This window comes from Herpailurus yagouaroundi, unplaced genomic scaffold (assembly GCF_014898765.1).
Source record: "Herpailurus yagouaroundi ecotype Mexico unplaced genomic scaffold, PumYag 180, whole genome shotgun sequence".
NCBI classification, from domain to species: Eukaryota; Metazoa; Chordata; class Mammalia; order Carnivora; family Felidae; genus Herpailurus; species Herpailurus yagouaroundi.
In genome coordinates, this window is record NW_024412411.1 from 21,509,900 (window position 1) to 21,533,082 (window position 23,183).

The following is a 23,183-nucleotide window of genomic DNA, read 5'->3' on the forward strand; positions in this document are numbered from 1 at the left end:
CAACAAGATGTCGATATTGGAAGAACCCAGAACCTCTCTTCAAAATCTTTGCAACTTCCTGTGAATCTTTAATTGTTTCAAAATGTAAAGCAAAACCAAAAAACTCTTATAAACAGTTATATAGAAATTTCTTCACTTTATGGACCATGCTGCTTTTAATCTATTATTTGAAGGTATAACAAGAAACAGAAAAAATAGTACAGAGTCTAAGTTTTTCTTCCTTATTGGTACGAAAAAGATGATATCAATTTGATACTTAAATTTATATAAACTGTCATCGATAAGTAGTTTGTGCTGTTTGTATCTTTTAAATTAAGTATTCAATTTTCTTTAATAAAGTAGACACTTGTTATCTTATACATGGGGTTACTGAAATTAAAATTGTCAACACAAGATGGCACTAAGTAAAAGAAAAAACTTGGTTTTTAAAATTTGTGAGCTTTGCTACACAAATTAAAACAGAACTAAATAAAACATTTATGAAGTGAATCATTTAACTGTGCAGTTCATCAGGTCCCAGATTTACATGAAAACTGAATTGTGTTCAGTTTCAATAATTAGTTTTAATAACTGGTTCTGTCTTCACTAATCAGAACATTCAAGCATTACCGCATTTTCTAATCATGACTTAAATTTTCAAAGACGTGCCCAAGAAAGAACTCCAGTGAAATCAAGTTAGAAGCACCAGTAATGGTAAAACGTGAGCATTTTCTATTATATACAGTTTTCCAAACTGACGAATAGCTTTGAGAAACTGAGACTACACCAGATGAAACAAAGTAAAGTTCGGAGAAAAGAATTACTGCACCCCAGAGAAGAAATACCCTTTGAACTGAGCAATCTGAACCAGAAATTAGAGGTGAGCTGTATGTATTTCCTTAGTTTCCTCACGCATCTGAAGGATTGATTGCTGTTGTTGTGGGCTGTTTGTCTCTGGTGTACACAATGGCATGTACGGCCGTGGTAACAAACACCATTACAAATCAGCTTCTCGTTGAATATATTTTCTTAGCGCACCTTCCCTTTAGGCACTTAGCGAATTAAAACATCACTTTGATTTATGCATCTTTTATACAGATCAGCATTTTTGGAGAGCCAAAAAAAAAAAAAAAAAAAGAGTTCAAAGAAACTGCAGATGTTGAGTGAAATTGAAGGACATCCCTGGGGTCAGTTAAATGGAATAGCTAATAAATCTTTTAATGGCTATTTAACTATTAGGTACTTAAATCCCAATGAAGCCTCCTAACAGTTTTCAGAACAGTGCTCGAAGTTTCAGGGGTATTTTTCTTAAAAGAGGTGGCGCCACTCCAAAATAGCCCTCCGTCCCTAAAATGGCTTACTGTGTCATGAATGCACTTATTTTTATCCCCTTAACTTCCCAACTTTGGAAAAAAACAAACCAGCTATTTTTCTTCCCTAATGCTCTTGAGGGTTTCTGCTAGAGGTCATGTAACAGACAGGTTCTACCATAAATTCCTCTTTTCTAACCTTAGCCTAGTTCCCAGTGCTCCTCCATTATTGTGTGTTAATTGGCCTCAAGTTGACCCTTATCAAGTTAGCCCACTCTGTTTCTTCCATTATTCTCAAGCCCTAAACCCCAGCACCACCACCCTGATCTCCAGCCAATGATCTCCCTTTCTTCCACTTCACTGGTAGATAATGGTTGGTACCCCCAGTCACCCAGGTGAATACCCAAGAATCTTTGATCTGTTCCTTTCTTACTCCCCATATTTGAGCCCAGCTTTGCCCCTTTCCCTGGTCTAATGCTTCTTATCTCCTTCCTCTTTGTCTAATTATCATTGTCCTTTTCATTTGCATCATTTTATTCTGCAATTAACAATCCTTCTCAAACTTTCCCTTCAAAATGTCTTTAAAAGAAAAAAAAAATCTAAGATCACAGCCCTAAAACCAGCCTATTGCAACAACTTTGCTGGAAGGCTTGCGTTTTAGCTTTTAAATTACTGTAGATTTTACATTCTGCTGAATAATGTACCGGGTTTTTTTTTAAATACAAAATTACTACCATCATGATGTAAAATTGACTCTACAGGAAGTTGCGCCATGTGTAACCACCTGCTGACGGTGGTGTGACCAGACTGTCTTCAGAAAGATCCTGGTTTCATAAAAGATGCCCAAAGATGTGCCCTGTAATATATATGCTTTCCCTAAAAATGCAGAGATCAAGTCACTGGTTAGCCTTCTGGTTGACTTTTTATGGGATTTTATGGGAGAACCACATTCATATAAATTGTTCATACAAAAAAAAAAGGCCTGAAATTAATATGAAGTACTTTGTGTGAACACTTTTACATTTAGGGAACTAAATTTTTACATAAAATGTATTTCATGAATTTATAGATGAAATTAGTAGCAAAATATGACCTGATATGTTTGTACTCTGTAGGTAGTTTAATCTGTGTAATTATGGAAACATTTCATGTACCTGTTTTTACTTGGAGTCGTATGAAAAATTAATATGTAAGAGATGGACTGTTCCAGTTTTAGTCTACATCCAAACATGTTTTTCCTTTGGGACAAATATTATTCACTGGTCTAGTAAGAGAAAGAGCATGTTGTTGTGGAAGAATATGACAGTTTAAAACACTTCTTGACTTCTTGACTGATTGATTCCCAAAGCCATATCCTTTGTGTTAAATTGTGAACATTCACGTTCCATGAATATACTACTTGAGCAAAAACTTGAAGAAATGAGCATGTTGTGTCAAGCTAGTTTCATGTCTTCCTCAGGTTAGCTCAGTTGGCACTGGCATTTATTTGCCCTGTGACCTTTAGGCAAGTTGTTAGCCTCACAGGGACTTCATTTTTTTCACCAATAAATAGGGTTAAAAATACCTTATAGGTGACATTATGGTTATGGGAGAAACACACACACACTCACACACATACATATACATATATGTGTGTGTGTGTGTGTGTGTGTGTGTGTGTATTTAAATGCACACTGAAGCATTTAGGGGTGAAAATACATGAGGTCTGGAAGTTGGCTTAAAATACTCAACAAAAAAGTGTGGAGAGAGAGAGGCAAAATAAAGATGGTCAGGTTGATGGTAGTCAAACTGGGTGAAGGGTGCATGGGAGTTTTTTTTTAATCTTTACTTTTATGCAAGTATGAAAATTTTCATACTAAAAAGCTAAAGTCATCTTACAAGTGAAGGTTTGTAGAGTCCCTGACATATAACAATCACTAAAGAAATGTTAGTTCCATCTTCCAGTATTTAGTAAAGGATTAAAAACACATATATAATAATGTAGCTTCCCCTAGAAACTCTAATTTTAATGACCTTGACTTACTCGCAACCTTGAAGACCCAGAAAAGTTTTTTCAGCATGGAGACCTTACTCTGGAGGTTTAGGCAAGTTCTACAGACCCTCTGGAACCTGGTAGGACACCTCCAATCTCTACAAAAATCCTCATAAAGCTCTCTAGGTCTCTCTGTGGTCCCATAACTACTGGATATATCGTGCCGGCTTGCTAGTCTTGAAACCAATACATCTAGAAGATCAAGAAAGCCAGGACTGTTATGAGCACATGCTGATATGTCTGTGACACATATTTCTAGCTTATTTGGCCTTATTCTTGAGCTCATTTCTACCTGTTGTAGAACTTGTAAAGAGCTAAGATTAATGTTCCTGCCTCCTCTTAAAGCATGCTGGGAAATACTTATTTTCACGATTGAGGTTGTTGAGTGGGTAATGCTGAATATTAGCATATCTGAAAGGTAAGAACAGTGTAAGTCAACCTTGGCCACATTTTGACAAAGTCACTAAGTCAGTCTAAGCCCCACCCCATAAAAACAAACAACCAACCAAAACCGAGGATACAGGTTTGGTGACAAGAATTAGAAGCTATGTCTAGTAATAAATCCAAGATGAGTGATTTAATACTTTTTTGTTTCTTTGTTTTCCTAATGGGGAAAAAGAATGGGTATAGTTTTTTTAGAATGAAAATGTACAAATGAAAGAAGCCTTGCTCATTGTGCTTTTAAGTGAATAATTCTCCTCAATTTATGTTTGTACCTCCACTTTTTTAAAAGGAATTTAGAGCAAAGTCAAGAGAATGGGACAAGCAAGAGATACTGTATCAGACTCATCTGGTTTCTTTAGATGCTCAACAAAAATTATTATCTGAGAAGTGTAATCAATTTCAGGTACATTATCTAATACTATCCTCTAACTTAGAAAAAAATTAGAGGTTAACTATTGCTATCTTCATAATCTTACTACAGAGAGAAATGCCAACCATAGGAAAATAACCAGAACAGGTCTAATACTGGGTAAAGTCACAAGTGCATGAACATTTTTAATGGTGAATTTAGTCCATGTGTCTCAAAGGATGGTACTTTTTAAAGTGTCCATTGTCATCATGTCATTAAATAACATATGTTTTTGCATGTCTATGGGCAAGTCGCTTAGAAAGTCTGAGATTGCTTGGTCTCTGACCTCAAGAATCTTACAGCTTAGAGGTAGAACACACATACATATTTACAGATAATTTATAGCAAGTGAATGGGAAACCCTTTTAGAGTTCAGAGGAGAAAGGGGGATATTGGGGCTGAGATAGTGAGCAAATATCCTACAGCAGGGGTTAGACTGGGGCTGGACCTTGAAGAAGATGTACAGTATTTTGAGAATATGTTTGGGGTGGTGGAAATAACAGCAAAATCACCGAAGCAAGAGAGCAAAAGGCAAATTCTGCGTATAGAAAATGAGCCAACTGGTTGGGAGTCTGTATGGAAGGTGGGGAAGGTAGGAGATGGTAAGGCTGGTGAGTTGGATGCAGGTTATAATAAGCCTTAAAGTCTCATCTAAGGAATTTGGAATTTTTTATCAAAGCCAGTGAGAAACTATGGTTTTTGTTTGATTTGGGTTTTGTTTCTTACTTTTCATTCTTTAAGTTACTTGAATTATATGTTTATTATGTTCTCTGAGTTTAACAATACAAAATAATGTAAAATTAATAGCTTCATCTTCTACCCCGTTCTTATCCGTTTAATACAAACACTTAATAGGTGTTTTTCTTTCCATACTTTTTCTTTTGTTTGTACACACACGTAAAATGTGGATTTGGGAGAAATTATATATTTTTCCTTTTTAAAATTTTGTGGTTTTACTTAATAAGTATCTTTCCGTATGGATACTCTCTCAAGTCATTACTTAGTTCTGCATAATATTTGATAGTATATGGTTTACATTACCATATATATATCATAGTATATAGTAGATATACCATAATTCTTTCAATCATCTCCTTACTGATGAACATTCAGGTTGTTTCTAGTTTTTTGCTATTATAATATTATAACAAATATCCTCTGATAGACATCTTTAAATGCTAGTACTTTTCTTTTGCTGGATTAAAAATCCTAGAAATTATTCTTGAGGCACAGAGTATTATGTTCATTCAGATTTTTAAATGAATACTAGCATATTACCTCCCAAAAGATTATAGTAATGTACAATTCATGAGCAGTCTATGGGAGTACCCATACTTTCACCAACATGGAATGTTATCAGTCTTTTTATTTTTTCCCAACTCGGACTGATAGTAGTATTGGCTTGATTTGTTTTGCATTTCTCTGACTACTTACAAGGTTGATCACCTCTTCATATCCTTCTGAGCCTTTTTCATTTCCTTTTCTGCATATTGCCTATTTATAAACTTTGCCAATTTTCCTTTTGTGTTATTTCTCTTTTTCATATCGATGTATAGAAGTTTCTGTACCTTAAGAGTTATTAACGCTTGTTACTTGTGTTGACTGCTTTTTCCTACAATCCAACTGCTTTTGTTTAATTGTTTATTTTATTTTTCATCATATAGATACTTTCAACTACTGTGTAATGACATCCACAATTTTCCTCTTGTAAATATTCTTTCTTGCGTAATAAGACTTCCCTACCCCAGGCTTCCTACCCTACTCTGCATCTTGACTCTGAGGTTATACAAATGTATTTTCTCTTTATGTCATCCAAAACTGAAGTTTTAGAAAAAACCCAAGACTGAATTACAAAGAGTGAAACTTCATTATAAACATATTTAAAGATTTTTCCTAAATATTTTCTATCATTCTTGAATTTTATTCATGTAAGCTTAAATATGATATTCTCCATTTAATCGACACAGTCTCCGCTTTCTCAGAAACAGGCACAAAGTTACCAAACTCAACTAAATGGTAAAAAACAGTGCATAGAAGACAGCAGCTCAGAAGTTCCTCAGTTGATGTGCGAACCGGATCACAGTTGTGAAGCCAGTGAAAGAGATGAGTTCATTATTGAAAAACTAAAATTAGCTGTGAGTGAAATAGCATTAAGCAGGAATAAGTTACAGGATGAAAATCAGAAGCTTTTGCAAGAACTGAAAATGTACCAAAGACAGTGCCAGGTGATTATTTATTTCTCAATTGATCTTGCCCACGAGTTGTATAAATGATGAGTCAACAGGTGTATGGATTACATAATTTTCTATTACATGTGTAACTTCAATTCATATTTCCTCTAAGTAATTCTCACTTGATGAGTAAATTCAGTAATCCCTTAAATACCCTACCCCACCAGAATGAACTTTGGTTCTGCCGCAGTATAATAATAATGCATTACCAGTACAGTATAACAGTGCTCACTTACAGACCTCTATGCCTAACTAACACTCATGGCCCTTTAGCCTCACGCCACCCTGTGTTCCCACTACTCTCTCTGACCCTGTGCCCCTTTGACTTGCAGGAATCCTGGGTTGGAGACCCAGGAAATTAGTAAGGTTTCAACAATCTAATTACTCCAATAAGAGGCATGGAGGCCCTCCCTGTGATCTATCACTGTTCACTTTACCATAATCATTTACCAAAGAGTAGCCTGGAGTTTTGTTTTGTTTTGTTTTGTTTTGTTTTGTTTTGTTTTGTTTTGTTTTTTAGGTAACCTCCACATTGGCAGATGGGATTGCTGATTTTTCCAAGAATTAATTTTCTTCTTAACCCAACAATCTTGCCTTTTTCTCTTTCTTTTCTTTCTTTCTTTCTTTCTTTCTTTCTTTCTTTCTTTCTTTCTTTCTTTCTCTCTTTCTTTCTTTCTCTCTTTTGCTCTTCTGCATCACTAAGGTTATCCAGCATTCATAAATTGGTCATTACCAATTTCTTTACTAAATGTATATTTCTTATTCATGGATATCCCAGTTACTTGACACATTCTATGGTTTTATCTACCACCTACAAGCATTCAGCCTTTTCTACCAATTCTCCCAAGTCAGCTGGCCCATTGTAGTCCCACTTTGTTCCTTTCTCATGCTAAGATATACTTTGGAGGTCACTGTCTGGGCAGACTTCCACTTCTGATCTTCTGCCACTTAAACTCCCAGGGGTTATTTTTTAGTCTTGGGGAAACTCCTCATTCCCCCATCCTGCCACATTGTACATGGGATTAATTCTTTTATTTTAATATGATATTTATTTATTTACCAACTGCTATGAGAGAATTTGCCAAAATTATTTTTACAGATTTTGGTTCACAAAAAAAAAAAAAAAAAAAGATTTAATTATCCTTGGATCTAGGATCATTATTAAATTTAAACTAATAATCTCCATTTTATATTTTATACAAGAACCACATTTATTAAAAAAAACTACTTGGCAATCAAAAAGAATGAAATCTTGCCATTTGCAACTACGTGGATGGAACTAGAGGGTATTACATTAAGCGAAATTAGTCAGAGAAAGACAAATATATGACTTCACTCATATGAGGACTTTTAAGACACAGAACAGATGAACATAAGGGAAGGGAAGCAAAAATAACATAAAAACAGGGAGGGGGACAAAACATGAGACTTAAATATGGAGAACAAACAGAGGGTTACTGGAGGGGTTGTAGGAGAGGGGATGGGCTTAATGGGTAAGAGGCTTTAAGGAATCTACTCCTGAAATTATTGTCACGCTATTTGCTAACTAATTTGGATGTAAATTAAAAAAAATAAAAATAAAAAATATATATAGGGGAAAAAATAAAATTTAAATAAATAACGAAATGAGAACAAACAAGAATGTATTAAAATGTATCAAATTGTATTTAAGTAATCAAGTTGTTTTGTAATATATAATATGTCTTGTATATGTGTACATAAAACATAAAAAACATAAACATAAAAAAACCCATAAAACATAAAAAAAAACTAACCGAATTATCCTGGAATATTTTTTACACAAAAAATATGTTACAGCTTTAATGAAAAGATCTTTGAGAAGTAGTTTGTTTCAAAAACTTCAAGATAGCTAACATAAGATTTCTACTCCCAAAAAAACACTACTTATTTTTGATGCATTTGGGGAAAAAATGCTGAAAATAATGCTTTTATTTAGCTTTTTCCCTGTTTTATTTCCAAATTTGACCTGTGTTTCATTCTCTTTAAAGCAACACTAAATAAGAGGAGATCAATTAATTACTATTTGGTAGCTGATTTGAAGGTTTAAAAATCACTACTTCTCTCAGACCATTCAGCAAAGTTCTAACTAAACAGATGGGCCTTAAACTTGTTTTGCAAAATTTATATTTTACCAAATGGGAATAATTGGAGGTAACTAATCACTTAACCAGTGCATATATTTAGAATGAAGTTTCTCTTCTCTTTTTGCAAAACTGTCATATGACAATGCTCCACATCTTGCACATGAATTTAAAAAGGCAACCATTTCAGTTTGAATTATTGTCACTTATTGTATATAAAATTCTGTTTAGTTTACAGCATATTTTAATGCCGGATGCATCTGAATTTTTTTCTCACTTGTCTTTCCACAACTTTGAAATGTGTCAGTATACATACTAATTCCGTTGCATAGAATTATTTACTAGGCTGTACTACACTCACATTTTAAAAATATGCAACATTTCCTATTGGAGGTTAATGACAAAAAGAAATTGTCCTGCATTTTTCTAATATCTGTGCCAAAAAAATTGACCTTTTTTTATTTGTCAATGTGTCATTATGGGACTAGAGCAGCAATGTCCAGTGGAAATAGAATGCAAGCCACAAATAGAATTTAAGTTTTTCTAGTAACCACATTAAAAGAAGTCATAAGAAATGGGTGAAATTAAAACATAATAATAATTTATTTATATTCATTCAACATATATTCAAAACATTATCATTGCAACATATAATCAGTGTAAAATTATTGAGATAATGAGATATTTTACATTTCTTTTCATGCTAAGTCTTCAAACTCCGGTGTGTATTTTACACTTACAACATATCTCAATTTGGAAGCCAAGTAGTCACTGGAAATACTTGATCTGTGTTTAGATTTCATAAAATTTACAATTAAAAAAGTAGATTTACAGGGGCACCTGGCTGCCTCAGTCGGTAGAGCATGTGACTCTTGATCTTGAGGTCATGAGCTTGAGCCTCACATGGAGGATTGAGTTTACTTTTTAAAAAAGCAGATTTACATACCTCAGCTGTTCCAAACAAACTTGAGAGTGTTCTAGTAACTGAATCAAGTACCAAAGAATCATTTTCCTAATTATTTGCATCCACATTGACAAATAAATAATTTCACTTGTATGCAAAAGCATGCCAACCACATCTAAGTTAAATAAAGTCACTAATTTTGTGTCAACTTGGTATTATTAATGTTGAATTCAAAGGGATATTGCATAAATCAAAGAACAACTCTCAATTTACCAATATCAACAAAACCTCTTTTCTTGTACTTTCCTAGTCAGTTTACATAATGCTGTCAATTATAATTAAAATCTTTCGCATATTCATTCATGTTAGAAAAATGTGTCAAATCATTCTTATTGATTTGTATTATGAAGAGTTTCAGTTTTGACATAAATTCTCTCACCTGTGTAGTGAGATCACAAAGAAGCTTTTTTTTTTTTTCCTTAGTGATAGGGAGCCCTATCCCTAGGGGGGTTAGGGAGTATCTTCAAATATCACTCTTCTAGGTATTATTTTTTAATTAGAGTAAACATTTTACAGACTTTTAGTTAACTCCAGCCCATGGTGACTTTGCATTTCATTGGCCTGGAGTTACAGCCCTTTTATGCTCCCCTGCCCCAAGTGAAGGAAGACCGAGCTGTCTACCCACAGCTCCAAGTTAGATTGCTCCGGAGGCAAATTTGCAAGACAGGGAGCACAGATGGTGCCTACTTCAATTGGGCAAAGTCATGGATGACATTCACGTCAAGTTAATTTGTTTTTCTACTTGCTAATCTATTGTTTCACATTTCTTTTGTTTGTTGCTTTTTGAAATTTTAGCCTCATCTGAAAAATCCACACTGTTTGAAACAGTGACTTTATGCAAACAAGTTTATTAAAGCATCCATTTGAATACATTTTTACTCTTATTTCCAGGTCAGCCAGGAACTTCTGGGGCCAAAGTATTGCAATTAGGTCCTTCACTGAACCCGGGTCTCGCGGTCTCCCAGAAAATAATACAAATTTAAGGCTTAGGTTAAAAAAAAAAGTTTAGCTGGGAACTCATATATCCTATGCTGTCTGCATACTGATATTTCTAGGCTCTGTGAATTTGGGGGTAAGAATGAATAAGAAAACATATGTCCACACAAAAGCTTGTAATGAAATTTTATAGCATATTATTCATAATAGCCAAAAAGAAGAAATATCAAATGTCTATCAACTGGTGAATTAATAAACAAAATGCAGTATATTCATGCAATTAAATATTATTTATCAACAAAAAGGAATGAAATACTGATACATGCCATAACATGGATAAACCATAAAAGCATTATGCTGAGTGAGAGAAGCCAGTCACAAAGGCCATGTATTGTATGACCCCATTTGTGTGAAATGTCCAGAAAAGGTAATTCCATAGAGACAGAACATACCATAGCGGTTGCCAGGGGTGATGGGGAGCAAAAATAGAAAGTGACTACTAAAGGGTATTGGGTTTATTTTGGTTGTGATGAAAATGTTCTGGAATTAGCAGTGATGCTTACCCAGCTTTGTGAATATACTAAAACCCACTGAATTGTACAGTTTAAATGGGTGAATTTTATGGGATGTGGATTATATTCAAATAAATCTATTAATGATATATACAAAAAATTATTAATAAATGATTTTTTAAAAATATCTGTAGTGTTCTCTGCAGCCTTTATTAGCAGAGGAGCCTCCTGCCCTCATAACACCCAACCCTGTCTTTACCAGCAAGCTACAGGTCTATGTCACTTATTTTGCTTGAAATGAATTATTTTTGCATCTTGAATGTTCCAACTGGACTAGTAGACAAAAGACCTGGATTTTTCTTTTCCAAAATCTGCCGCTTGTAAGCTATGTAACTTTGGACCAAGTATGGCCCTCAATTTCCTCATCTACTAAAGTGGCGATGGACTTGATGACCTAGGTCAGGTACACTTAATAAATAATAGTTTCTCTGTAGAAGCAAGTAAAAGAAATCCAGTGATATGGAAGCACTCTGCCATTCCTCGCCCCCAGAGAACAGCCAAGTACTGCTGGAGAAAATCACTCTCAACAGGCCAGGGTCACAGATCTCAAATGAACACGCAACATGGCCAGGAATCCCACTCTGTTGCTCCACTCAGCTAATTCTCCCATTCCCATTGCAGGCCATTTCAAACCTTCTCCACTCTTAAAAATCACTCCCATGCCCCCACCTCCCCTTCTCCTTCCAGTGACATTGCCTTTTTTTACCTCCAAGGGAAATAGAAGCCAACAGAGAGCCACTGTCTTCTCTCTCCATATCCAGATGCATATGCTGGTCTGCATTCCATTTTCCTGCCTTCTTTCCTTTTGCTTTACACAACTCTTCCCCTGGTGCTTTGGGACCTACCCTACCTACTTCTCAAGAACCCACACCATTACTGTTAATCCTCCTCTCTTCTGATTGGACCCTTCCCAACAGGTTTTAAATTTGCTCAAGCCTCTTGTGAACAAAATAAGACAGTGGGCTCACAGGATTGCTGGTGTCTCTAGTTGCCAGATAAAGTAGGACTACTACTGGGCAATAGGGGAACCATAGACCATGGTTTACAACTCACTCTGTTGGTTACTGTCTTGTTTAAGTTGGTAATTATTTGCATTAATCCGAATTTTACACATTAATTGTTTATTCCTACTTTTATGCTTCTCTCAAATTTACATACAATGTGACCATATTTGTGTGATTATTTGATTATTCTTTGTCTTTTCTTTATCACTAGACTGTGAGCTCACTGAGAACAGTCTTGGTATCCTCAGTGTTGAGCACATGATAAGGGCACAGCAAATATTTGTTGAATAAATGAATGAAGAAATGAAATTCTGTAAGACAGAGCCAGCAAATGACTAAAAAAGGACTAAATACCAGTTTATTTGAAATTAAGCTGGTTCATAGATGTTAAATATTTTTAGGTATACTATACATCATGGTATCCAGATATGAACATTGAACATTTTTTTTGATGTTTTTATTTAGGCCATGGAAGCAGGACTCTCGGAAGTGAAAAGTGAGTTACAGTCACGTGATGATCTCTTGAGAATTATAGAAATGGAACGATTACAGCTGCACAGGGAATTATTAAAAATAGGAGAGTGCCAAAGTGCTCATGAAAATAAGAAAAGGTATATTCTTTATATTCAGAAGCCTGAGAGAAACTGTTTAAGACATGATGTTTGAAGATTTTAAGAGCTTTAGATTTAAAACTAGAATGAAAAGTCTCTTTGTTTTGTATTTACATGCTGTTATTTGTTGGATAATATTAGATATTAAAAATAAAATCAGTGATTATTTCACCCTCAAAATTAATGTATTTACTTTCCTAGAAAAATGTATTGTATTCTGGTGTCTGGATACTTCTGTATCACAGAACATCAGAAATTTTCTCAGAACTTGTATTTTTCAGGAGACTGTAAAAGCAGTAGTATAGAGCTGATATTTGTATATATTGCTAAATAAGAGTTATTCCATATTTTCAGATGTTTCTATCTTGATTACCTATAAACCTGTTATTAACTTTTTCACTTGTAAATGCTGTATTTATTTTGGTCTCCATACGCACTCTCCCTTGTCAGTTGCATTAAGAGTTTGTTAGAACAGATTTTTTTTCCTCTTTTAAAATCAGGCAGATATTGTGTATTCCATAACCACAAAGGAAATGGGATTGCTAAGGATTATTAAATATTTACACTTGTGAGTAGAAAGTTTCACTGTTCTATTCGTTGATGTTCTCATTCTCCTTGGAACTTGAATCCTTCTCAAATCTGAAGGCTCATGCAAGACCAGTGATAGGACTTTAAAAATTGACTAACCAAATGGTAAGGGATACTTTCTTGAAAGATGATAACGTTGTTTCAAAGGCAGTAATTATTTCGTTAAAGTTGTGGGACCTGCTCAAATTTTTTTGAGCCCTATGCTATGGCAAATGGCAAATGGCAAATTAAGGTTCCTAAAAATGACCTATTGTGTGTCTCACCAAAGATGGTAGGATGCCTATTCACCAGTCAACATTATAGCATGTTCCACATGCAAGTTATATATTATTATCACCGGTCATTAGGAAATCTATTGGAAAAATATAATATGCAAGGCACTGTTCCAGTGTGGTGAGTTGGTGAGAAATGTCTTTGCACGAAGAATGCATATGCCTAAAAACATAAGAGGTGTCCTAGAAAAGCAAACCTTGCACCCCCTGCCTAGCTCTGGTTTTATGTAAGAGCATGGTAGGTCCTTTCTGTGGGGCTGTCTCACAAGGCCAATGCTGAATGCCAGACATTGCCAACTTTCCTTCAATATAGGATTTAATCTAAGATCTTGCACTTATTTGCATATTTGGCCAATACAAATCTTTTGTCATGCCTAATGCCATTCTCTATTGAAGTTGGTATTTATTTTGATCTTTCATCTTTCTCATTTGGAGGGTATTCCTCAGTTCTAGTATTCTGAGATTTGATGAAAAGATAGATATTTAACTTTTCACAGCTTCCCTTGTATCTTAGACTTTGGGCTGTCTTCTTAGCCTTCTTCTTTCCCATTGAAAATTTCTAATCCTTTGGTTTGTTCTCATATGAATGTGATTCCAGCCTCTTTATTGTTTTGGTTTCTTTTATTTGGACTCTGTTTCTTCTTTACAGTTGTATTAAGGTGAAGCAGGCCAGACTTCTGAGTGCAGATGCACAATAGTTTTATAGAAGTAGCATAGGAATGCTTTTATTCATTTTCAGATCCTTTCTCAATAATGCCAAGATTTTGTTAGCTTTTTCTTTTTTTGAGCTACAGAAGCACCTTGGGCTGATATGTTCTGAGAGTTATTAAAAATAATTCCAACGTTCCTTTTCTACACGACAACTGATAATTCCTTTATCTATTTATATTAGCATTTTATATTAGCATGATTACTGTTTTCTTCTTTGAACTTGTCCACGTTGAAGTTTGATGTTTGTTCCGATCACTCAGTGAAATTTACACAACCATAATGAGGTGTTTCCCCCCGCCCCCCCCATTCAGATCATCATTCCACTCCCTGAAATTGCTTAGGAAGAATTGAAATATAGGAAATTTCATTTTTCACCCCTTTCAAATAATAGCAAATGAGAAGAATTTAAGACTGATTCTGGAATAATGTTTAAAGAGAATATTGGATAGAATGCTCACAATAGATGACTGAGTAGGAAACAGAAGGGACTGAAAAATGTGTGCAGTACATTCTAATTGTACGGAAATAGTATCTATATGCCTATGCAGATATGCAGATGTATATATTCATATATTTATAGGTATATTTATAGATATGTATATATTTATACACACATGCCTAGAAAAAAAGACCGTCAGTATACACAAAAACGCCAACAATGCTTTTTCCCTAATGATAACGTAATAGCAGTATATACTCTGATATACTCTGTTTTCTACAGTTAACATATGTATTTGATTATCAGAAGAAAAACAATCCAGTCTAGATACAAGTACCTCAGGGATATCACTATTAATTTATACCTTTTAAAGATACCTTTATTTTCAATATTTACATTCATTATTTCTCTGTCATTCCTCAGATTTTGTTTTGTTTGTGTGGCTTAAGTTTTTGATTGATGAAACCTTTTAAGAAGTTCTTTGGAAATCTGAAATTGTACTCACTCACACGTGGGTACATTCCTCAGAACACCAGACTTTCCCAGATTAGTCAAGCCATTGAAAGCATGCCACTTTCCGTGCCTGGCTAGTGCAAGTGATTTTTAGTGATTTTTCACTTACCAGCTTCCGAGATGTAGAAGGGAACCTGTTTCTACTTCTCCAGACTTCCTGTGGAAATTGTATTTTCTGTACCAGTTTCTGCTTCTCCCCTCTGGTAGCCACATGTGCTAGGAATTCCATTTTATAAAAGAAGCAGCCAAAGAAGAGATGTATTTGAACTTTCTCTGGGCAGGCTGTCAGATTTAGTCACATTGGATCCCTTTTATGGAGTCCCTGCTCCCTTCGGACTCCCCCCGACATAGTTCCTTTCCACAATGTAGAAGCAAGTTAGATGTGTTTCCTTTTCTTAAGGGGTTCCAAAGCCATTTTATTACAGAAAACACTCTTCTTATATAAAAATCTTATCTACATATGCAAAGCCAGTATTCTGCCCATTTTCAACGTATAATTGAAATTCCATATTAATTGCTACCTTTTATTTTTTGTCACTAAAACCATTTGCACTCAGTTAAATATGTGAATACTTATGGGATCTGAATGTATTAGCATTTGCAATTTCTGCAGCTTGAAAATTTTCCAATAAACTAATAATCTCTTTCTGCAACCTACAATCGTCTAAATTAACAATATAATCACCACAGTTTACTCAGCGAAGTTTAATTTTTATTCACTTTAATCTGTAGACATGAATCATCTTACTCACCTTCGACTAAAGAACCAGAAAGGAAAAGGAAAGAGTTGTTTTCAGTGATCCTAGATCAGCCAAATCATGAAAAAGAGTTGAACAAGGTATGGAAAATAAGGGGCTTCTGAAGCCTCTGAATGCAGAGGGGGGAAACACTTCCTTCTCATTCCCTTCTTTTTTCCTTCTATAGTTCCCCCAAAGATAATAACCTACCAGCCTGCTAATTCTGACATTCTTCTGTGTGACGCTGTGAAAAATGCAAACCTTCAGTCACCGTCGTGCCTAAAACGTGAAGGGCCTTGTGGCCCCGTGACAGGTAGCTTATGGCGAGAAGAATGAGAGCACAGACTCAGGCATGCAACCATATATATTAGGTGCATGAGCTTGGGGAAGTTGCCTGTGCAAGCTGCTCAGGGTCCGCATTTCTAGCTTGGGGATGGGATAATTAGCACCTCCCTCATAAAATCGCGATAAGGATTAACTGAGCTAATAAGAGCCTCTACTTGGCACTGACCTGTGCCGGGAGCTGTTCTGAGGGCTTAACAAATCTCAATTCATGTATTCCTCGCAACCATTTGATAAGGTAGGTGCTAATATTATCTTCCTTTCTCATTTGAGGACCCTAAGGCACAGAGAAGTTAGGTGATTTCCCCCGATGTGACACAGCTGTTAGGCAGCAGAGGTCAGATTGGAACTCAGGCAGTCTGACTCCAGAGTCCACGCTCTTCCCTTAAGTTAAAATCCGTTTAAACCTCGCAAGTAAAGTGCTTAGAACAGGGCTCGCCTAGCTCAGAGGGAGCGTCTAGTAAGCGAAGGCTGCTCTTGGTATTGGTTACACCCGCCCTTTGTCACCGAGCACCTAACATGTGCCAAGTAGACTGCCAGGTGCTGGGAATACAAGGGTGAAGGAGGCCCGGGCGCTGTCCTTGAACACCTTGTGGTTCCCAGCTGCCTACAGAAAGCATATTCTCTTCTCTCCCTAGCAAAATCCAATGGTGGCTTCCTTTCCATGAAGCTTATCATGGCTGCTACCCACGTCTCTGGTCTTTAGGTTTGAGGATCACACCTAAATATTCAGTATTATGTGATCTAAACAATTGGAAAAACCTGAGCGTGGCTGTGAATTATCATCTATCCCAGCACACAAAAGTGAAAATAAGTATTTGGAGAATGAATGAAGGTGAAGGTCTCCCATAATTGTGTAGGTTCACGAATTCAGTGGCTGTTTGTATAAAGTCAACAATCATTTATTGAGCATCTAGCAGGACTCTCGCTATTCTGCTCATTTCTGTAGGAACTACAATGATGTGAAAGGCAAATCCTGTCTCCCAAAGAGTTGACCGTCAGGTAGCTATTAAGTGTAGAAAAGGTGTTATGAATTAATGGTCATTTTCCTTATATTTTTCACATACTCCCATGAAACTGATTTCACTGCTATTTAAAAGTATAACTTTGAAAAACTGTTCTTTACTCGTGTCCCCAGTGAATGCATTATGATACAAAGGTTGATTAAAGCCACCTAAAGTATAGTTACACCATTCTGAACCTCCCACACTCAATAAAACCCTGAGTAATAAGGAATCTACTGACATTGCACAGTTTTGACACGGAAGGAGAGAATGCTAGGCACAAATTCTCTTCATGGGCTCTTGGAGACCTCTAGATAATGCACTGCTGTGCAGAAAAGGTAACAAATGAATTGGGTATAAATAGCTGTAGCTCCCAGGAAGTGTTTGTGGAGAGCATTTTCATTCTCTTGTAATAAAAGCAACAAGAGCCATGTATTATGAATCCTGCAAGTGTCTTATTTCTTTCTCTGTTTTTCAGTGTAGAACTATTTTTGTTTTGTGATAAAATTGACATTTTTAATAAAGCCAAAAGTCATTTAGAGCTCGGTAAATTAATCTCATTTAGCAGGAAGCTTTGCAGTATAGCATGTTGTTTTAGTATCTAAACGCTGTGAAAATAATAAAAATAGTTTATTCCTTTCTCATAATGGGATATTCATGTTTGCACATTTTAAAAGTTCCATTTTAAGAGAACATGTTAACTACACAACAGGGATGTAATCAGCAAAATCCAAACGGGGACAAACCCCAGAACAGCCCTGTTGTTTCATCAAATAAATTGTAAGGAAAAAAAAAAAAAAAGCAGAGAGAGAAGATTGGAGACAAAATGAGACCTGTAACATTGTCCTCAGGGTGAGGACATTTGTACCCTCTGTCTCCTGGTCCCTTCTTTTGCTCTTCGGAGTTGGGTGACTCAAGCCCAGTTAGTTCCCTTCCTGGTGAGTCCTTTTTGTTTTTCCCCCTCATCTATTCAATGATGGAGTTGGACCATGTGATTCCTAAGGTCATGTCAAACTCTGAAATTCTAAAAATGTTAGTACTGAGCACAAAATCACAGGGGGGTTGGTGGTATAAAGCTAAAGACAAGCCAAGTTTGCCTTCTGGACACGTGTCCTTTCCATGTTAGGTCATCCCATGCTAGCTTTTTCCAATGTGTGAACCACCTTCTAGGGCCCTGTGCCCATGGGTTACATGGCACAATGGGTAGTAAGGTCCTAGAATCAGACTGCCTGTCACCAGGAAGGTGACTGTGAAAAGTTACATACTTAACTCCTTCATTCTGCAAAACAGAGAACTCTTGCATGGCTTAGATGATGTATACAGACTACTTAGAACACACACAAAAAGAAAGATATGATCCAGTCCACATATTTAGATCACAATTCAAATAAACAAACAGAAAAACATACATTGAGCTTCTGACACATTTGTAAATTTGAATACTGCCTGGATATTTGATGATATGGAGGAGTTGTTAATATTTTTAAGATATTACATTGGTATTCTGGCTATTTTTTAAAAAGAGAAAGAGAGTGCCCTTATTCTTTTACAGATATATCCTGAAATGTCTAAAGATGAAATGAAAATAAAATCAATTTTAGAAGTAAGGGCCCTGGAGAAATTCATATAAATCTCTTTGTGGATGGACTCCACCAACCTCTCCGGCCTCATGTCTCACAACACGCCAAGTCCCGGCCATTCCAGACTCCTCTTGCTTCGCTGTGTCTGCATTCTCTCTCACCCCTACTCTTCACTCTTTGCCTGGGAGCCCTTCTCCACCCCTGCCTTCCGTCTGGCTTCTATTCATCCTTCAGTATTTGTCTGACGTCCCATCCTCTGAGAAGCCCATCCTGACATCCCCAGGTTGGGTTAAGCATCCCTCCACTACACACCCCTGACGTTGATTGTTTATTTTCGTCTCCCCCAACGGACCACGATCTTCTTGAGACTGGCGATTGGGTACTTTATCTCCAGATCTCAAGAATTAGACACAGTTAATGATTTCTAGAAAGGTGGTTAAGAGGCTGGACTAAGACAGTGATAGTAGAAATGCAGAGCAGAGGAGAGATTTAGAAGTGCAAGGGACAGAATTTGCTGCCTGACTGTATTTGGTGGGACAGGGTGGGGAGGAGCCCAAGGTGAACCAGAGGTTGCTGACAGGGAAGGCCTAACTGTGGTTAAGAATAGGAGACTCCACAGGCTTAAGGGCAGGAGGTGATGCATTTTCATGGATACATGAAGTTTGAAATTTATTATAACGTGATTCTGAAAAACATAGCATTCAGTCACAAACAGTACCCACAATGTAGTAAAAAAAAAAAAAAAAAAAAAAAAAAAGCCCTGAATTTAAAACCAAGAGTCCTAGGTTCTAGTCCTGGCTTTGCCAGTTAATGGCTTTATGACCTTGAACAAGGCACCTAACCATTCTAAGCCAGTTTTTGTCTCCCTAAAAAACATGCCTGGTCCATCCACCTCTGGGTAGTGAGTCCTGACCTCTTCCGTCACACATTCTGCAGTGGTTGTGTGATGGGTGTGGAGTGAAGTTATAGAGCAGGGCCTATAGCTGACAGTAAGATATTATGCACTTACAATTGTAAAGGAGTAGATCTCATGTTAAGCGTTCTTACCACGAAAAAAATTTTTTTAAAGGAACACAAGGAATCTTTTGGAGGTAATGGGCATGATTATTACATCTGTTGTGGTGATAGTAGCATGCATGTATGTCCAATTCACCAAATCGTATATAAGTACATGCAGTTTTTGAATACTAATTATATCTCAATGAAGCCGGGAGGTTCAGTGCTTGATGTTTTCTCCACCTTCCTGTCAAAGTGGTTGTCAAAGTAGGATCAGTGGTAAGTGGTGATGTGCATATAATAGAAAATAGAAGTGAGAAATGGAATTTTGAATTTGAAAGGAGACAAGTAAATCAGTCATTTATTGTGAGTATCTGTTTTTCGTTCAGCCTTGATTGGAAAAGGAGGATAAAGTGGGGCCTGCCAAAGGTTTAAGGGAGGACGGGAAGGCTGAGCATGGCTAACAAAAGCTTCAAGCCACTTTCTAGAGAAAAAGATCTGTTGATATTTGCTGGAATGTATCTGCTGCAGATAAGAAGCCAACTGTATCAGGAGGAAGAGTGCCATGGTTCTGAGCAGGAGAGAATGAGGAATGAAATCTCGGACCTAACAGAGGAACTTCATCAGAAGGAGATCACTATAGCAACTATCATGAAGAAAGCTGCCTTTCTGGAAAGACAGTTAAAAATGGAGTTAGAAATAAAAGAAAAAATGTTATCAAAACAGCAGGTATGCAAGCGGGCAGGACAGCACTTGTCCAGGTCACTGTCTTGCTCGGCTCTGATAGTAAGTCTTCATCATTGATTCATAAGCCATTGCATTTCTTGCTATTGTTTCTGAGGCTAGCATCATTTGCGAAATAATGCGAAGTGTCATCAAAAAAGAACCGGGGAAAAAGTGACAGCACAAGATAATTGCATTAAATTCCGTCCTAACATTTTCTCGTGACCTGTATTTTGATCGCCTCCCACAGGATGCTCTAGTCAAAGATTTTTTCTTGAATTTGTTTTCTATATCCCATTAGAATTTTTGTCTTAAAAAAAGGCCTCTATTCCAGCCTTTCATGGATACTTCCCACCCCCATGTACATATACATGTATATGAGATATATATTTTTTAAGTTTATTTATTTATTTTGAGAGCGTGCATGAGCGGGGGAGGGACAGAGAGAGAAGGAGACAGAGAATCCCAAGCAGGCTCTGTGCTGTCAGTGCAGGGGCCAATGCGGGGCTCACAGTCCATAAGGTTGTGACCTGAGCCGAAATCAAGAGTTGGACGCTAAACCAACTGAGCCACCCAGGCACCCCCCCCCATTTTATATATTTATTTGGGGGTTTTTTAAAAATAGATGTCGAAACATGAAAATTAGTCCATGTTTACTGAACATTGACTCAACGCACAGCATGGTTCATGGTAAAAAACTGCAATTATAATGTTCTACTGTTAAAATACTGCAAGAACTTCAAAGTCTTCCCTCCTTCCGTTTCTTTCCTTCCTTCCTTCCTTCCTAACTTCCTTCCTTCCTTCCTTCCTTCCATTTTGTTTGAAATTCCTTCAACACTTTACTCATCATCAAATTGGTGATTAAAAAGTGTAAGGTTTACCTGCTTTTTTAAATCCCAAATCAGGAGGCTTTGCGTGCACCATTCAATAACTTTCTGGGCATTTAAGGGTCACTTCGTAAATAAGATGGTTATTTAAATCCTGTGTATTATAAAAACAAGAAGAGATTTGGCCTTTGTCCAATTATAAACCTTCAACTGATCAACTTGTACAATACACAGGAAAACAGCATAGATGGGATAGTGGCAGTGGTTGTACCTGATAGGAAAAGATATTTTACAGGTGTGAACAGTGACCTGGGTAACTGGATTATGGATGATTTTTTTTTTAAATGAAATTTTTAAAATTTAATCCAACTTAGTTAACATGTAGTGTAATAATGATTTCAGGAATAGAATTTAGTGATTCATCACTTACATATAACACCCAGTGCTCATCCCAGCAAGTGCCCTCCTTAATGCCCATCGCCCATTTAGCCCACCGCCCCAACACCCCACCAGCAACCCTTAGTTTGTTCTCTGTATTTAAGAGTCTCTTCATGGTTCATCTCCCTGTTTTTATCTTGTTTTTGCTTCCCTTCCCCTATGTCCATCTGTTTTGTTTCTTAAATTCCACATATGAGTGAAATCATATGACTCTGACTGACTTATTTTGCATAACACACTCTAGTTCCATCCACATTGTTGCAAGTGGCAAGATTTCATTCTTTTTGATGGCCAAATAATATTCCATTGTATATATTTTTGTCCATTCGTCAGTCAATGGACATTTAGGCTCTTTCTGTAATTTGGCTATTGGCGATAGTGCTGCTATAAACATTGGGTTACATGTGCCCTTTCGAATCAGCACTCCTGTATCCTTTAGATAAATACCTAGTAGTGCAATCGCTGGGTCGTAAGGTAGTTCTGTTTTTAAGTTTTTGAGGAACCACACACTGTTTTCCAGAGTGGCTGCACCAGTTTGCATTCCCACCAGCAGTGCAGACGGGTTCCTCTTTCTCCACATCCTCACCAACATCTGTCGCCTAAGTTGTTAATTTTAACCATTTTGACGGGTGTGAGGTGGTATCTCATTGTGGTTTTGATTTGTATTTCCCTGATGATGAATGATGTTGAGCATCTTTTCATGTGTCTGTAGCCATCTGGATATCTTCTTTGGAAGTTTCTATTCCTGTCTTTTGCCCATTTCTTCACGGGAATATTTGTTTTTTGGATGTTGAGTTTGATAAGTTCTTTATAGATTTTGGATACTAACCCTTTATCTGATGTGTCATTGCAAATATCTTCTCCCATTCCATCGGTTGCCTTTTAGTTTTACTGATTGTTCCTTTGTCGTACAGAAGCTTTTTGTTTTGATGAGGTCCCAATAGTTCATTTTTGCTTTTGTTTCCCTTGCCTCCAGAGACAGGTCAAGTAAGAAGTTGCTGAGGCCAAGGTCAAAGAGGTTGTTGCCTGTTTTCTCCTTTAGGATTTTGATGGCTTCCTTTCTTACGTTTTAGGTCGTTCATCCATTTTGAGTTTATTTTTGTGTTTGGTGTTAGAAAGTGGTCCAGGTTCATTTTCTTGCATGTTGCCATCCAATTTTCCCGGCACCATTTGCTGAAGAGACTGTCTTTTGGTTATGGATGATTTTTATTTTCACCTTTATATTTTTTGGTATTTTTAGATTTTTGTTAAGGAAAATATAGTTTGTAATCTACAAAAGTAAATCTTTTCAAGGGAAATGTTTTATATAGAAATGAGCCTATGTAAATAAAAGAGAAGATACTATTTCTGAGTACTGCTAAGTAGAAAAAATCAGGGAAAAATAAATAAATTAGACAAAATGAAGCGGCCACACAAAAA

General features: G+C 36.4%; 1 protein-coding gene across 4 annotated transcripts in view; it reads left to right on the top strand.

The window, feature by feature from the left end:
• Positions 1–23,183, top strand: part of DEUP1 (deuterosome assembly protein 1) — an 82,860-nt gene that overhangs the window by 27,699 nt on the left and 31,978 nt on the right. The window contains exons 5-10 of one of the 4 annotated variants that reach the window (XM_040489611.1): positions 725–859; positions 4,055–4,168; positions 6,157–6,399; positions 12,449–12,594; positions 15,850–15,955; positions 20,308–20,562. In XM_040489611.1, the coding sequence (XP_040345545.1) occupies positions 725–859; positions 4,055–4,168; positions 6,157–6,399; positions 12,449–12,594; positions 15,850–15,955; positions 20,308–20,562 (999 nt within the window). The remainder of the gene's footprint in view (positions 1–724; positions 860–4,054; positions 4,169–6,156; positions 6,400–12,448; positions 12,595–15,849; positions 15,956–20,307; positions 20,563–23,183) is intronic. The other 3 variants (XM_040489612.1, XM_040489613.1, XM_040489614.1) reach the window with 3 other exon arrangements.